This window comes from Lepidothrix coronata, unplaced genomic scaffold, assembly GCF_001604755.1.
Source record: "Lepidothrix coronata isolate B3197 unplaced genomic scaffold, Lepidothrix_coronata-1.0 Scaffold38, whole genome shotgun sequence".
Lineage (NCBI taxonomy): Eukaryota > Metazoa > Chordata > Aves > Passeriformes > Pipridae > Lepidothrix > Lepidothrix coronata.
The window spans coordinates 1,551,534-1,567,144 of NW_016690218.1; the positions used below are offsets into that span (position 1 = coordinate 1,551,534).

A 15,611-nucleotide genomic window follows, 5' to 3' on the forward strand; every position below is an offset into this window, starting at 1 on the left:
CAGAGAATACTCCACTAGCAACAGTGCAAAGAAGGTATCGGAGAGCAGACCACTGCTCCTTTTTCTGACTGTAGTATACAGGTGCTATGACCTTGCTGTATCTACTAATCCTTATTGGTACAGCTTCAGCAGTTTTTTCTGAAACACCTCGTACTGCAAATGTGTCCTTTTCTCTCTGTGAACCAGGAGGAGACAACATTTCTACCACAGATTAGCTTCTGAGGGCCTTCTCTTAAGAGCCTGAAGTTAGGTTTTATGAATGAGATCTTGAGTACTCGATGAGAACTGCATGGTTCTGCATGGAGTGTCTTGTTTCTTACACTCTCTTCATGGCTGTGCTGCTTCTTGTGCACCCTCTGTGGGCAGAGCACATCTCCAGTCTTTGATGCACTGCAGACACTTCAAACACAATAATCCTGGGACAATCAAAACCAAAAGCAATAGTGAAGTTGTTTTTGGAAGCAAGAGAAAACACAGCAATAAGCACAAGCAGCAACTCCCTGCTCAGAGGGTGACAAGGCCAAAGTGGTTCAATTGCACACGCTTCTAACGAAGGCACTAAATGCTGCAAGGAGGCCATGTACCTCCCAGCAATGAAAAATTACATTGGGGATTTGCATTAGGCACCATTTCTGTTCATGGACTTGGCTTCATCCTAAAGACTGGTGTATGCTTAAGCTATATTTGAGATTAGATGCAATGAAACACTCATTTTAGACTGGAGAGGAGGAGGGAATGTGACCAGGATCATGTAGGAAAATGCCAACACATGGCCCTTCCTATAGGACTTGAGGCTGTTGAGTGACACCAGCATCAAGAAGGACATCGCCCCCGCCTACCTGTGCTTTTTCAGGGATGTGCTCAGTGGGAGTATTGGGATTTCTTCAGGGTGACAGAGACTGCAGTTCAGCAGAGCATGCAGCAAGTAGAAATTGGTGAGTGAACACAACAGACAGACAAATGTTTTGCTCCTTCAATTTGCCAGGTCACTGAGTCAGTATCTCACGTAGCAGCCAACTACTAAGTAGAGTAAATCCTGCCCTCTCCATTTTCACAGCTTAGGCCATGCTGTACAACATTAACATCACCAACAAAACTTTGCTTTAGGCACATGTGAAAATGTCCACAGAGAAGAGACATCACTCAATGTCATTTTAAAATTTGCATGTATTTGTGTATATACACACACAAACACACACATATATATATATATTTGTAGTAAATACATATGAACTTCTACACAATTATAACCACTCCAGTATATACATGCTGTCACTCACCAGGACAATACATTCTGTTGCACTGACAGAATCTCTTGCTTGGTTACCTTTTGAATTGCTCAGTGAAAGGCCAATCTTTGGCAAGTAGATATCTGCAGAAAACCACCAGCTCCAGCAGTGATCCTTCAGTATTTGAAGGTTCCCCTCCCAGTTTCCTTCAAGTATCAGCTCTGCTTTCATAGAAATAAATTGTTTCTAACAATATGCTACAACCCTGATAAGCCAAGCAGGATATTTCTTCCAGCACATACAAATATTTCACATCCTCTCCATGCCACGCAATGCAAAAAGTGAAATCATGTTTGCCAGTGATTGTAATCCAATTTGGCCCCATAACTTAGTTAAAAAGAACAAACACAAACAAACAAATAGAAAAAACAACTCTCACATAAACCTTAAAAATCAGCAGACAGAACTCTACTGATTTACGTTTCCAAAGGAAATACCTTTTAGTAATAGTTAACTCTGTCTGCAGCTGCTAAGTCCAAACTTTGCAAATGTAGAAAATGAGGACAGAAAACTAACAGAGAGGAAGAATTACTTATTGTCCAGGCTGAGACACACACACACACACAACTCGTAAAAACCCTTATGTCCTTCTTGAAAATCAGTTTGAATCACCTGCATGATGTCCTTGTTAAATATCAAAGTAGATTAGCTGGAACAAGTTTATTAGAAAAAGGTACTACATTAAAAATGTGTAATTCAAAGCCTTATCTAAAAAGTTTTTCAGAGATAAAGTTCTCCATCTCTCACTGACGTTGCATTATTCACAAAATCTTGTGTTACATATTCTGACATTGATCAGCTGTCAAAGAAAAAAAAGCTTGTTTGCATAACAAACACTCAAGTAAAAAGGAAAGGAGAAAATCACAGAACTTGGCTATTACTGAAAAACTGACTCTCAGAGTAGAAATAAAGTCATTTTCAAAGGTGGAGAAAACATAAAGGTTAAGTCAGACCTATATATTTTTTACTGGCACCAAGCACCAATTTTTTTAATGAACTCACTTGAGTGTGTGTAACTATTCCTAGAAGCAATGTAACAGCAGATTAAAGTTTGCACCCCAATATTTTGATACAAACTATGACAGGATATTTCCAAAAGAGTCCCTTTGAAAGTAAATAGCTATTTTAAAACTTGTAATGAAAAAAAAAAGTCTTTAAACTGTACAAAAACCTAGGCAAACCAAGCCTCAATCAGTGTAAGAGAGGGACCTCTTCATAAAGGGAAGGTAATTCCTCCTTTGGAGTAGTTACAACAATGCACAGAAATGAGACCAGAAACACACACAATGAGTTACAGGTCTGATTTACTGGAGTTGTTCAGTCATTTCCACCTTAGGGTAATTTGAGGATTCCAGTATGGACCCAGAAAAATATTTTAAAAAAAAATAAAACCTTGGGAGGAGAGAGCAGTAAAGTATCTGTTTTCCCACGCTGAGGATCCAGTGTGCTGGAATGGGCAGCCCCGCCTCCATTAGCTGTTGGCTGCAGTGAGGGATGCATCCCACCACTGACACCCTGTCTAGATCCATCATGGCTTGCTATGTCTAACTAAGGTCAGAATAAATAGGCATTTGGGGCACTTTCAACAGACGTTGTGTGCACAGCAGCCAACTGACGAAGTTCAGCCTCACTGCTCCAGTGCTCACACGCTGCTCTGTTCTGTGCACGTTGCCTGCTCTGCTTTTCTAATTACTTGAAGCTCGTGTTTGCACAACACCTCAAATGTATGAAAACTCAGAAATTCCACAGCACAGTTAAAGTTGTCTGCAGTTCCAGGGCTAAAACACCTTAGCTTCTGGAAGATCAGACCAGATCAGACCCCTCACCTCTCTAGTGTCCCATTCTACATACAGGTTTCTGTGCTCACAACAGCCACTGTGCACATCAAATAACATAAAAGTAACACTCTGACATCAGCAAGGAGCCAGGCTTTTCACCAAGAATCCTGTGAAAAATCTCAGTTTAACCGATAACTATTAGATTTTTAGTACACAGCATGTCACAGAATTAGTGTTTTCCTTACAAATATATGGCATTACGTGTAAAAACTTTATGACCTATTCCAAACAGTGTACCATACTTCACAGCAAAGCTTGAAAAAGAATCCTCTAACTCCCACTTCTTCTAAATATACAGCTGGTGGGAGGCCAGGGTGTCCATGAATGGTCGCACAAGGTTGTCTGTCGAGAAGTAAAAGATCAAGCCAAAGGTGATGGAGATGGGAAGAGCAGGCAGTGCCTTCTTAAAAACAGCCAGTAATAAAAGTGTTAAGCATAAACCCTGTAAGAGAAAAGAAAATAAAAAACACGAGGACATACAGTAAGATGACCAGAAACGTATCTGCCACCAACAACCCAATATACAGCTAATCAGCTACGTGCACTGTACAGCACTGGAGCCTGCCTGGGCTACTAATGGTATGATGTATATTTGCCCACAGCTTCATCTTTTACACGGGTTGGCCAGGTTTTTCCTCAGCAATCTTGAGCACATCTCTCTGCTGAGACTGGTATAAACAGCCAATGCTGACATACAGCTGACCCCAAGAGGTTAACTTATTTACAGATTATTTCACTTTTTGTTCTGTGCCATTATGTATGAAGTACTGACTCAGCAGACAAAAGCACTTGAATCCTGCTAAACTGCAGACAGAAGCTTCACTGAAGGACTCTAATACACAGCAGGATGTGCTTATAACATCTTCCCAGTTTACAAGGTCTCTTGGGGTAAAAAAAGAAAAAAAAACAAAATAAACCAAACCAACCCAAATATCCACTGCTGTTCTTTTGACTGGATTGCTTACTACGATAGGTGAATTCTGGTTTAATCTGGATAGGAAACCAAGCTCTGTTTTCTAGAGCATGTGTGGAAGCTGTTGTACATTTTGGGTAGACAGTGAGGCTTAGTGCATTTAGATATCAATTCCTTCTCTCACCAAAACCCTTTTTAATTCCTCCATGATGACAAACCTTCAAAGACACTAGGCTCCAAAAATACCCACTAGCTAAAGATCAGCAGATAGGATTTTCTAATCATTTTTTATAACTGTTTATAGGCTACAAGTTTGTTTACAATCCACCTGAGCCTGTGGCTCTGTTCTTATACTCTTAGGGAACATATCTGGCCTACATCTGCCCCTTAGTTCATATCTATCTTTAAAGATGTGCTTACTGCTGGGGCACTGGAGGGATATTTTTGGGGAACCAGAAAGCCACACAGCAGCAAGATTATGAAACTGCAAAAGGCAACAGAACGAATTTTAACAGCGCTGTAAAAGACACAGACTGGGGCATTCGGCCTCATGGACAGACAAGCAAGAACATTTCCCCAGTGCTGGACCCCAGGATATGGAGGTAGGTGATCCTATAGGTTTCTCTGACCTATGGGGTAGGAAAGCTACACTCAACACACTTTATTTAAGGTACCTCATTTCGAGCTCTCTTGCTCTTTGATCCAAAGTCTTCACAAGTGAAAGTCACTTTCACTATACTTAGGATCTTACCGGGGAAACAGCAGCCCGAGAAAGACACGATAATTGATTTTCTTTTACATTCTAAAAATCCTGCCTTTCTCGTTGTTAGTTTCCATGAGGATGCTGATTAAACAGCAAGTGCATAGTAATCATTTTCTACCTAGGTGAAAGCTTAGCAGTGTGTGGTCATTAGACCTGGCAGGACCTGCTCCTTTAGCAGTTACAGTATGTTTGTCCTCTGCTTTTACTGATAATTTCCATGGATTTAAGTCTCCTTCCTTTCCATTTTTTCCAGCCCAAATACTAGAATAAAGTAGGTCTTCATCCTCTTACTAGCAGCTCCCTTTAGCACAAGGGAGTTAACCTTTTCAACTACATTTGCTAATCAATGTAGTGTTTGTAATATTGACTCTTGTGGCTGATAAAAGTCCCCAATTGTTTAATGCTGAAACAAACACACCAACAGTTCAGCTGCAACTGTTTTTCCTGGGGCTGTTTCACCCCCTTGGCTCTGCTCTGATGAGTCTGTATCGTTCAGGTTCAGTGGCTGCTTGAAGCCTGTCTTTATACACAGAACACTGGGTGGTTTCTCCTAAATATCTGGCATGTTACCTGCAGTGATTTAGCAGTGCTCAGCTGCTGGTACTTCTGGCAACACTGCTGTGCTAAACAGGGTGTAACAGAGCTTTTAAAAGCCTGCTCACTTACTATGAGAATGGCTACAAAGCAGGCGAGCGTAGTATTCCAGTCTCCACTAGCTGTGGCAGCTGCTTTCCCAACAAGCACACTGTAAAATATGAAGTCTCCAAGGCCCAGCTTCACGCCCCCTGAAAGAAGTGGAAAAAGAAAACAAGTATTAATTTTGAGCCTCCTGTTTTGCTTCCTCTGGAACAAATTCTTGTCCCCTGGAAAGCAGGTGAAGGTTCCTAGTCCTGGCTACCAGCCTGGACCCACACATTTCCAAGGAGGCTGACACTTCCAGCCCCGCCTCCCGCTGTTTTTCCTCAGCCTCATTCTCTGAGGTGCTTCCCTGGGCTGCGTTATAATGTACTGCCTGAGGAAGCACAAGGACAGAGAGGGACAGGAGGCAAGGGGAAGAAGGAACTGTTCAAATTGTACACATAGGCAAGAGATGTCACTGGAACTACAATCCCAGAACAGATTCTGCTGCAGCAAGAAGTAATATGCAGTCAGACTCAAGATCTTTGAGTCAGTTGTTCAAACAAGTCACAACTCTTCAAATTAACTGTCATTAGTCCAAACTGGGTAAGAGAGCACTAACCACAAAGAGTATAAATGTCAGGCTCTGACTAGACTGAAAACAAGGTATAAAGCTTCCCTTACTTTCCTCCTCCTCGAGCTCCTCTAAAGAAGTGATGGGGCGGGTTGGAACAGGACTCCTCGTCTCTGACATCTGAGAGTCTGCATGTGAAGGGCTCCTGTGGCGTTCTCTCCCATCCTCAGCTTGGTTCCACAAAAACAGGCCAAGAAGAGCATACCAACAAGAAGAAACACAAGAGGTAGCTACATTTATAACTTGTTTTAGTGGATGAAATCCACACTTCTGTGAAGCTGCTGTGGAATGGGTAAGCCCTTTGTTTCTTGGAGGTGTGATCATCACAACCAGTTCAAGCAGAGACATTAAGTGGCTTTGAGGAAAACAGGTTATTATTTGTAACACTTGGAAGGGTACATGTTCACAGCTTCTTTGGCAGCCACCCAGAAGTTCAATGGGTTACCAAGCGAGCACGTACACAGACCTAAGCATTGCCCTGCACGGGCTACAATGACAAGTAAAGCCAAGTAAAGTTAATATGCATTCCCACATTGTCATACCTTTGGGGTGGAGGTGCTCAGGTATTCCCTAACTGGCAATATGACAAAAATGGATGACTAAGAGGACTGCCATTTATGAGAAAAGTCCTGCCCCGATCACACTGACATTGGAGCTGCGTGTTCACATATAAAAAGCAGACACATTTCATTGTTCACAGATTTAATCCCCCCCCTTTAAAACACATCTGAGAGAGCCCTTGATAGTGCTTTTGGAAGCAGCCAGGCTGTGATCCATGATTCTATCTGACATTTCTTATTTTTCAGAAGCTCATACAAACTCTCCAGTCCACATCAGTCTGACAGGAGGATGCTGCTACCACAGAGGTTTTCTGTACACCTCAGCAAGTAGTTTGCACCTGCTCTGGGCCCAGTTTCAAAGCAGGATTGTGGCCCTGCCATTGCTTAGTTTGTTGGCTGCTTTATCCTGAAATAAGTGGCATGTTCAGTTATCAAACCTTTGCATACATTTATTGCTTTAACATTAAAAGGTACTGTCATCTCTGAAGTTCTGCAGTTAACAACACTGAAAAAAATGCATCTGTGAGGATTCAGGGCCTTACTTTTACTTGCAGTCTCAAACACAGACATTATTTCCATGGGGCAGTGCTCTATATAGAAGAGGAACATGCAAACAAACCTGTATCCCATGTCTGCTGACTTGATCCTCTTGCTGCTGTGTCTGGCTTTGCCATTCCAACTGTCCACATCATAGCAGCTAGAAGAAAGAGAGAAAGTAATCGGCTGCATAAATCATTGGTCACTATAGCCCAGAGGAAATAAGTATTTAGCTGTCCCTAAAAATACCAATCTTTGTCCTTCTAAATGCTTTTAAAACACTCACTCTTAGCTGGTTTCCTCAGGCACTGAGAAGGCAAGGTGGGAGAAAAATAAGGCAATGCATCCATTCAGTTTTTAAGAAGGTCCCAGAGCACAAATAGCTAAGAGTCAGTATAGTCTTCTCTGTGGGCTAAGGAAAGCAAAATTCCAGAACTAGGGTCTTCATCTCCTTTGTTTTCTTCTGGGTTTCTGGCTTTTCTCTTCAGAGGACAGATTTTCCCGGGAAATGATGGTAGTACAAAAGGTAACCAGAGGTTAACTTAACAGCTTACGCATGTTCTGCTAGAGGTACAGCACACAAGTGAGGGATATGCAGGAGTTGTCACAGTGCTAGTTTTCTCTCTGCCTGTTTGTTTTGTTTCCATCCTGTCAAATATTGCCTATTTCTGTTTTGGTTCCAATAACAACTGAAGGACGCTTGGGAGTTTATTCTTGAGACGGATCCCTAAATTAAAAAGGAATACAAACCATTCCGAAATCAGTGGAAGGAAACTCAAATTATCTGTTTATTTAAGTGTGCATCAGTCTTCCTGTTTTTTTAAAAGCTAAACTAAACAAATCAAGCCAAGGCAAACACAGTGCCCGCTTTTCTGCTACAAGCTCAGCCAAGCTGATGCTTTTGCATCTAGTGGGAGCCACAGAATGTGGTCTCGCAAGGGAGACACTGATGTTCTGCACAAGGACTTCTCATTCAGTATTTATGATTTGCTGAACTGCATTCTCCTTTAGAGAAACTCTTTGTTTGTTCACTAAAGCATGTGAGAGACTTCATCTTGAGGTCAGTATAACAATCTCCAGTAAAAGGGAGGGCAGCTGAAGCCAACTGAGGCTTTCCTTGGAACACATAAAAGCATTTATATAACATTAAATGCTTGGGAAAAAAAAATCAATCAGGTTGTAGACATCCTCAACTTAGCACCAAACACGGAAATACTCATTCATCTTACAAGTGATGTAATGAAAAGTCACTGAGGTCCATGAAGCACCTGAGTCCACGTCCAATGAGCATTGAGTCTCCTGCATTGACTACCTTAACCTTAAGCACATATATACCTTTGCGGATGAGGGCACCAGACACCGTGGTAGTTAAACAGCCCAAGAAAACCAGGGAAGAGACGAGTGATTTTGTCTGCAAAGCAATACTTGAACAGAGCCCTTTGCAAAGCAGCCACATAACTAACAATGAAGCAAAGACATTCTAAGCACTACCATCTGTACAGGACACAGGGCAAGAGGGGAATGCAGGAAGAATGGAGCCTCATCACATGTTTAAAGTGAGTCTGTAAAGCTTACCCACAAGGCATAAGTTATTGAGTTAGCATCACCTAACCACAGAACCCTACAAACACAACTGCCCACCTTACACACGTTTTCATATGCAGAAAAAAGGGGCATGTTCTGCACTGTATTCATTAAAGGATAAATCTTCTGAACATTTCAGCTCCACAAGGCAAATGTGGGCTTCCTTTGGCTAATTAGAGTTGGCACCATTGTAACTGATAAACAAGGCCTTCTAAAATGGTCTGTTCCAAAATATAAATGTGTACCAATCTTAGGGCAAGGAAGTCACTAAAATAGTGCTCTTTGGTTTGACACAGAAACAGTTTAATAGAGTTTAATCTGGCTAAAAACATTAACATTCTAATCTTACTCACAGGAATATATTAATGCAGGGAAAATTGGCTCATTTCTCTCCTGTGCAGTTTCTACCAGCATTCTCAGTGGCCCCTTGGGACAGAGAACAGCCATCAGATCTGCAAAAAGAAAAAGGCCAGTCAATCTTATCCTGAACTATCATACATATTTTACATTCTTTATCTTTAAAAAGGTATTCTCCCCTCAAAATAACATATATCAATATTAACTGGATGATTTCCTGAATGGCAGTTTCCACCACTTTGCATAACTCTAGCTGTTCTAGTCCCTGAAAATGTTGTTCACTTAAAATACCATCTCCAAGCCTTAACGTAATAATAAGAGTTTTCATTGTGCTAATCCTATAAAAAGCCTCTTGAGAATATCACATTATTTCTTTGAAAGCAGATGACAGCATTTCATTGAGGTGTTAAATTTAATTAGAGGAGGAGGAGTGGGGGTACTTTGTTCACATTCCACAATCCATGACTACATACACAGGCTCTGTGTATCACAATGAATGAAGGCCTTTGGTCCAGTACCTCTTTGCCTACTCTCTCTCCTCCATCAGAGCTCTGCCCCAATTTGAATGTTACTTCCTGGATCCCTCTTGTTCTGCAGGTTCTCTTGAAACTTATACCTCATACCAAAATCTCCGATCCCTCGATAACAGTAAATAAAACCTGCAAGACTATCAGGTTGCTACTGATAAAAATCCAACCACCCCTACCATGCAGTTAGGTGTGGTTCAGTACTTCCCTGACTTGGTGATCCACTTTGAAAGACCTGGTAGGAATACACTACCTACACAGCCAAGTTAGCAAGAGACAAACTAGGGAGTCTACTTAATTGCCCATTTGCCTCTTTCTAAAGCTGGTAGCACCATAAAGCTGTTTTTCAATGACATACACAGTCCTGAGATTGCTTCAGTGACCTTTCCAGGAGCCACACCTTGAGAGTCACAACCCAGACTTACCATAGATGGAGATTGCACCTAGAATCACCCATGCTGACCACTCAGGTAGATATTTAATGAAAACCAATGCCATTAGAGCACTGATCATAATGAGATATGCTTGCTGGAGCTGCAAGGGACCTTTCCAGTGGATGCAAATCATTCCAACAGCTCCAAAATTCCAGATGACTAAGAACAGAGTGGGGTAATCCATGGCCACATTGTAGGTCTTCAATACTTCACTGAAACACAACAAGAAAATTTAGATAAGCAATAAAAGCAACTGACATGTAAAGCATCCTACTAGCTGCAGTTAAACAAACAAGCCTCCAACTACACCAGGAGGAAGCAGAATAAAAGCAACTCTCAATCATGAAAGGGGAACCTGCCCTTTGGCCAGTTGCTGCTCTGAGTTCTCGGTTCCTCCTGCATGAGATGGACACCTTGTGTGTGCAGACAAGCACCACACTGCCCTAGTCCCAAGTTCAACAGCGATTCCAAGGATTTGAGCAGGCAGGATTTCAAGTTTTAACTGAACACTGGCCTGCAGCTACATGACTCTCTACACCAAAGAAGTCACATAAGTGTCATCCCACCAAATGCATGATGCTCAGAGTTAAAGACGAAAAGTCTTAACAAGTGCCACCCACAAGTTAAAAGTCTGAGCTGGGAGCCAAGGGAATGAGCTTGAAACAATGTAGTCTAAGAAAAAGGCAAGACAAATCAGAGAAGCAACTCAGCACATGAAGTTCATCTCCATTTGCTTCTCATTGTGTAATTCAGGGCCTCTATACCACAATGTTCAGCCTGTTCATTTCATGCTCACAGTATCACTTCCCAGTGATTTTTTTACAGCAGGTACTGTAAAATCAGGCACTGCCTAATAAAGACCTCATTTTCCATTTTTTAAAAAGAAAGCTATCTGATTCTAACAATCCTAAAACCTCCATTTGGAGAAGGGGAGACATTTCTTTCCTTGTTCAAGCTGGGGACTTTCTGCAAAAAGAGGAGCCCTGACCTGAGAGGTTACCTGCACCATTCCCACTTACCCAAGATATATGTAGGTAAAGAGGAAGAGCAGCATCAAAGAGGACAGGATCAGCCAGCCATGGATGAACTGTCAAGGGCAAGAAGAGACAGTGATTGTAAGGGCTGTTACCCCTGCACAGGTCACAGTACTGCACCCTGACAGTCTCCTTCTGCACTCCTCCTCCCGTGTCCCCATGGTCAGTCAGGGAGGAGGGACAGCCAGTTCCTCCCAGTTCTCCCAAACTCTTTCACTTCATATTCTGTGTCTTAGTGGTTTTGCTGGTTTGGGTTTTTTTAAGTCTCTTTCCTATGCATTTCCATGGATATCCATACTTGCTCCTAGCTTAGGTGAGCACATTCTCTCTGCTTGATGGGGAGGATGACGGATTTACCCAAGGCTGTAAAATAAATTCATCTTTGGGACAAGTTTACAAAGCAGGAATGGCCAGAGCTCAAATGCTGGGCTGGTACCACCTATTCCCTGGGCACCACAGAACCTGAATGTGCCTTTCCCTCCAAGCCTAGTGCTCTTCCACCAGAGCTGCTACAGACAGGAATAATATCAGTTCCCACAAAGGCTGTCTGAAATGTCTTAAGAGAAGGAATACACAGTAAATGGTACAACTTAGCCCATAAGTACAAATGGCAAAACCTTTGGATCAGATGGAGAAAACTCAGACCCAAGTAACACAAAGCAGAAGGCCTCGTTTTTAAGAGCCTGCCATTAGTGACTAAATAACAGCAGCGCACATGCAGGGGCACAGCTCTACCACCACTGACAAAGGCTTCACTTTGATACCTGCTATGACTGAGATGTGGATTAGCCAGTGCAGTGCCTATATTTCTCACTGACACGCAAGGCCCACTTGAACTCAAGCTCAGGAATAGGTGGAAAAGGCTCTGTCACGAACGCTTTACCTTGTAGCAGCGATATTTATAGAGCAGAACTAGGAACACAGTCATTACAATGATGACACTGATCATTATGATAGTGTTCAACACCGAGTTCAAGAGGCGCTGGCCTACAGACGGGGTATCCTCACTGAAAGGGGTGTAGATCCTGCAGGAGAAAGCAAAAGCCACGTAAAGTATATATATTCTCTTCTAACTAACCACCCCAGATAAAACCAGACCTCTCTGTGTGTGGGAAAGAAAGGGAGGTAGGACTATCAAGGACAGCAAAAACGAGATGTAGCCTCTGAAGGGGCTGGACTCAAGTTTAATTATCAACTAAAGATTAGTGGTCTCTATCAAAACCACATTCCTACAGAGAAGCTGTGGCTGGCAGAGCTCAAAACAAAAAGGCCTAGAGTATAAATGACTTTAGTTTAGTAACTGCTCTCCAGGCCATGAATTTTTATTGCATGCTCTGGATCCTCTCCATGATAATTAGGAGGATATATCCCAGGTGCTGTTCTGAAAGGGGGGACACCTTTTCTTTCCACACTTGGTAGGAGAGTCTTGGACTCTTTTACCCCATCTCATCACCCTGCACCCCTTCCCGCCACCCTGTTTTATTTCCTTTGGTTCAGTTCAAGGGACTACAGTCCCTGTTTCTCCACTCAATGTGTGAAGCACAGTTAGAGCCCCAGGAGACAGGCCCTAGGAGTCAGACACAGTCAGCAAGAGCTGGATGGAGTTATGTATCCACACCATGACTCTTCAGGAACCAGAAATATCACCAGGAAATGAGACACTCATCCAAATGAACATGCTATTCCCTGATTGCTGCCAGCTAGTGAGTGAACAGCCTAGGAGTTTGGCCCAGGCCTTCCATGCTGCAGAATGAAGCAGCTCCACTATCACGCTGCTCACAGGCCTTGCTCAGGGCACCCTAACGACAGCGCTAACGAGTCGCTGTTAATGCAGGTATGGGAAAAACTTACACAGGTGAACGTAGCATTCTTTAGTAAGCTCTCTGCATGTTTATAGAGCCACCTTTACCTGTGTAAAGGTTCTCCCAGCCTGCCAAGGGAGCGCTACGCGTGCACAGACGTGTGGGCACGGAGGTGTGTGTGAAGCCGGGGGTCCCACGTTACTCAGAGGCTGTTTGCAGACCCCACTTACAGCTGCCCGTTTTTCTCCGTATAGAAGCGCACTGACTTTATGGTGGCGACGACAACAATCATACAAAGGGTGACAGGCACAAAGAGCATGATTACATGCTTTGCTCCATATTTCAGAGTCAGTTCCTCCTCTTCATTTTCCGGGGCGCTTTCTCTCACTGGAACACCCGAGCCAGGCATTTCTCCACCCGCAATATTGTTTGGGCTACGGCTGCTACCTGCTCGCCGCTTCTGAAAAGAAATATTAGCAAACATATAAGATGCTTATTTTCTTTGTGTTCAAAGCTTTATTCCGTCATATCTTATGAGGCTGCTGTAGGCCACCACAGTATACCAACTGGGTTCTAATAAAACCTAGTACCAACTAGTTATAAAATACCAACTGAACAATACAATAGAAGTTCCATTGCAAACAGGTTGCAGTGGAGTTTTTAAACCAAAACCATGAATATCTAAGGGTCTCTTCAAGTGCAAACATATAGAGGGGCACATGAACACAAAGGGTAAGATGCCCAGAGCTGAGACAGAAGAAATGTCATCTGAGGTGGCATAAGCTTGACAATTTCCTCCCCCTGCCAGCAGTGCGGTGCTTGCTTTACCCTGCTGCTTTGCTGGCAGCTGGACTAGATTGTGTTCATTAGCTGCATCAGACCAGAGCAGAAAAAGGGTGTCTGGCAAAACAAGAAGGCTAAAAAGGATATCCTGCAAGAGTCATATGTGCATCAGGTCCTGATTAAAAGCCTGTATCTTTACCAAAAGGAAGGAAAAGGGAGGAGTATATATGGAGATAAAAATGGGGAAAAAGTCATAGTGGAGGAAATGGGAACAGGCAATGCTGCTGCTGGCTGAGAGTGACACCAGGGAAACAACACTGGCCAAAGACAATCCAAGAAGCCAGTCTGCCAGGAGGGATTGAGGGGTAGCAGGACAACATCTGTCATCACACCCCATGTCCTCACTCCCCAGGATGGACGCACACCTACCCTGTGTGCCTGCACTTCCCCTGCTTCCGAGGCTTGCAGGCCATCCTGGTAGGAGGGTACTGGAGGGCTCTCTGCAGACATCAGGGATGTTCTCTCATTGCAGGGCTCCTCCTCACTGTCCGAATTGTTCATGAATGTGATCATCGCCGCTTTCCTATGGAGCACTCAGGAGGGGCACAGCCAAGCACTACTCAAGGCTGAAGGGACAAGCAGAGCAAAGAAAACAGTGAACACCACAGTGCAAACAATGGGAGTCTGAAAAGGAGGCACAATTTCAGCAGGGAGGCTACAGCATGCCCCGTAACTCCATCTTCTCCTAACAGCTGATTTAGTCTCCCATCACCCCAGGCATGACAATCCATTCCATTAAAGTCACTGTGACTTCTGCAGTCAGGGAGATCAGCAAAATGCAGCACTGAAGAAACCTAGTACTTTTTCTTTCCCAGAGCTTTTGCAGTTGCTATCTCTATTTTCCCTCTCCTACCAGTACACCTTGCCTTCCACACAGAAGGTTTCTCAGTGCTCAGTGTTTATTTTGCACAGGCCAAACAAAGCTTTGCTCAAATGCTGGCTGCCTGATAGAAAGCTAAGAGAGCTCAGCTCTTACACAACACTCTGCAAGCATTTGGCAAGTAGCAGAACTTTCTTAGGAACCTGGAGCCTCAGCTTTACATAAGCCACTAATCAGGAGTTACATGCTGTCTTCCCTGTTATGACTGTTTATTAACCAGATGAATGTTATAAGCAGTTCTTCTCTTTGCCCATGGACAGGGAGAGGCTTGTATAGTAAGGAAAAGACCTGTTTCCTTAGGAGAGCCACTTTTGGGTTTTTTGTCTTGTGATTAAAAGCAAAATTATTTGGATGGGCAAAAACTTGGAATATAAAAGTGGGGAATAGAAATGTTTGGCCTCTTTTCACCTGTGGCTGTGCAGAAAAGCAGGCAAAGCAGTGACACAGTGCAGAAAAGAAAGAACAGCTCTCCCTTCTAAACACCAGAGGGAGAAGGTACACTGCCCTGGATACTGCAGAACAACCTTAAAGTCAGGGTTTCAGGAAGCTTTAGAGACAAATGATAGGAAAATTCTCTCTAGCATTTATTAAGTCAACTTAACAAAACAATTGAAGTAATTAAGTCACCTTCTGATTCTCAGCCACCCATCCATAAGCAAAACCATACCTCTAATGCATTCTAAGCTGTAATATCTGCAAGAAAACACCTCCCCTCTACAGTACTTTACCCAAGCTCATGCGTCTCAGGAAATAGATCCAACTCAGAAGAGGAAGCTGAAGAAGCCACGTGATTTGGACGCAGTCACTTAAATCTGAATCACACATTCATAGTCCAACCATCACACTCTGCTGTCTACCAGCCAGCTTGAGAGGTCAGCATGGGTACTCTGAAGATCTGTGAGATATTCTTGCTTCTCACTAAAGAAACTGAAATTTGCTTTCAAGGAAGGAAAGAGGGAGGAATGGAAGATCTCCCTTTCTTTCACAGCCTCCTCAAC

The 15,611-nt window shown here is 43.1% G+C and overlaps 1 protein-coding gene across 2 annotated transcripts in view; it reads right to left on the reverse strand.

Moving 5' to 3' along the window:
- Window positions 1-1,934: 1,934 nt before the first annotated feature.
- PSEN2 (presenilin 2) overlaps window positions 1,935-15,611 on the reverse strand; it is a 17,756-nt gene continuing 4,079 nt past the window's right edge. Inside the window, exons 1-11 of one of the 2 annotated variants that reach the window (XM_017812938.1) lie at window positions 15,342-15,363; window positions 14,103-14,299; window positions 13,121-13,350; window positions 11,972-12,113; window positions 11,074-11,141; window positions 10,046-10,266; window positions 9,090-9,188; window positions 7,235-7,312; window positions 6,106-6,225; window positions 5,470-5,588; window positions 1,935-3,569 (exon numbers count right to left, since the gene is read on the reverse strand). In XM_017812938.1, the coding sequence (XP_017668427.1) occupies window positions 3,414-3,569; window positions 5,470-5,588; window positions 6,106-6,225; window positions 7,235-7,312; window positions 9,090-9,188; window positions 10,046-10,266; window positions 11,074-11,141; window positions 11,972-12,113; window positions 13,121-13,350; window positions 14,103-14,246 (1,377 nt within the window). In that variant the 5' untranslated portion in view covers window positions 14,247-14,299; window positions 15,342-15,363 and the 3' untranslated portion in view covers window positions 1,935-3,413. Of the gene's footprint in view, window positions 3,570-5,469; window positions 5,589-6,105; window positions 6,226-7,234; window positions 7,313-9,089; window positions 9,189-10,045; window positions 10,267-11,073; window positions 11,142-11,971; window positions 12,114-13,120; window positions 13,351-14,102; window positions 14,300-15,341; window positions 15,364-15,611 lie in introns of those variants that run through there. The other variant, XM_017812937.1, reaches the window with a different exon arrangement.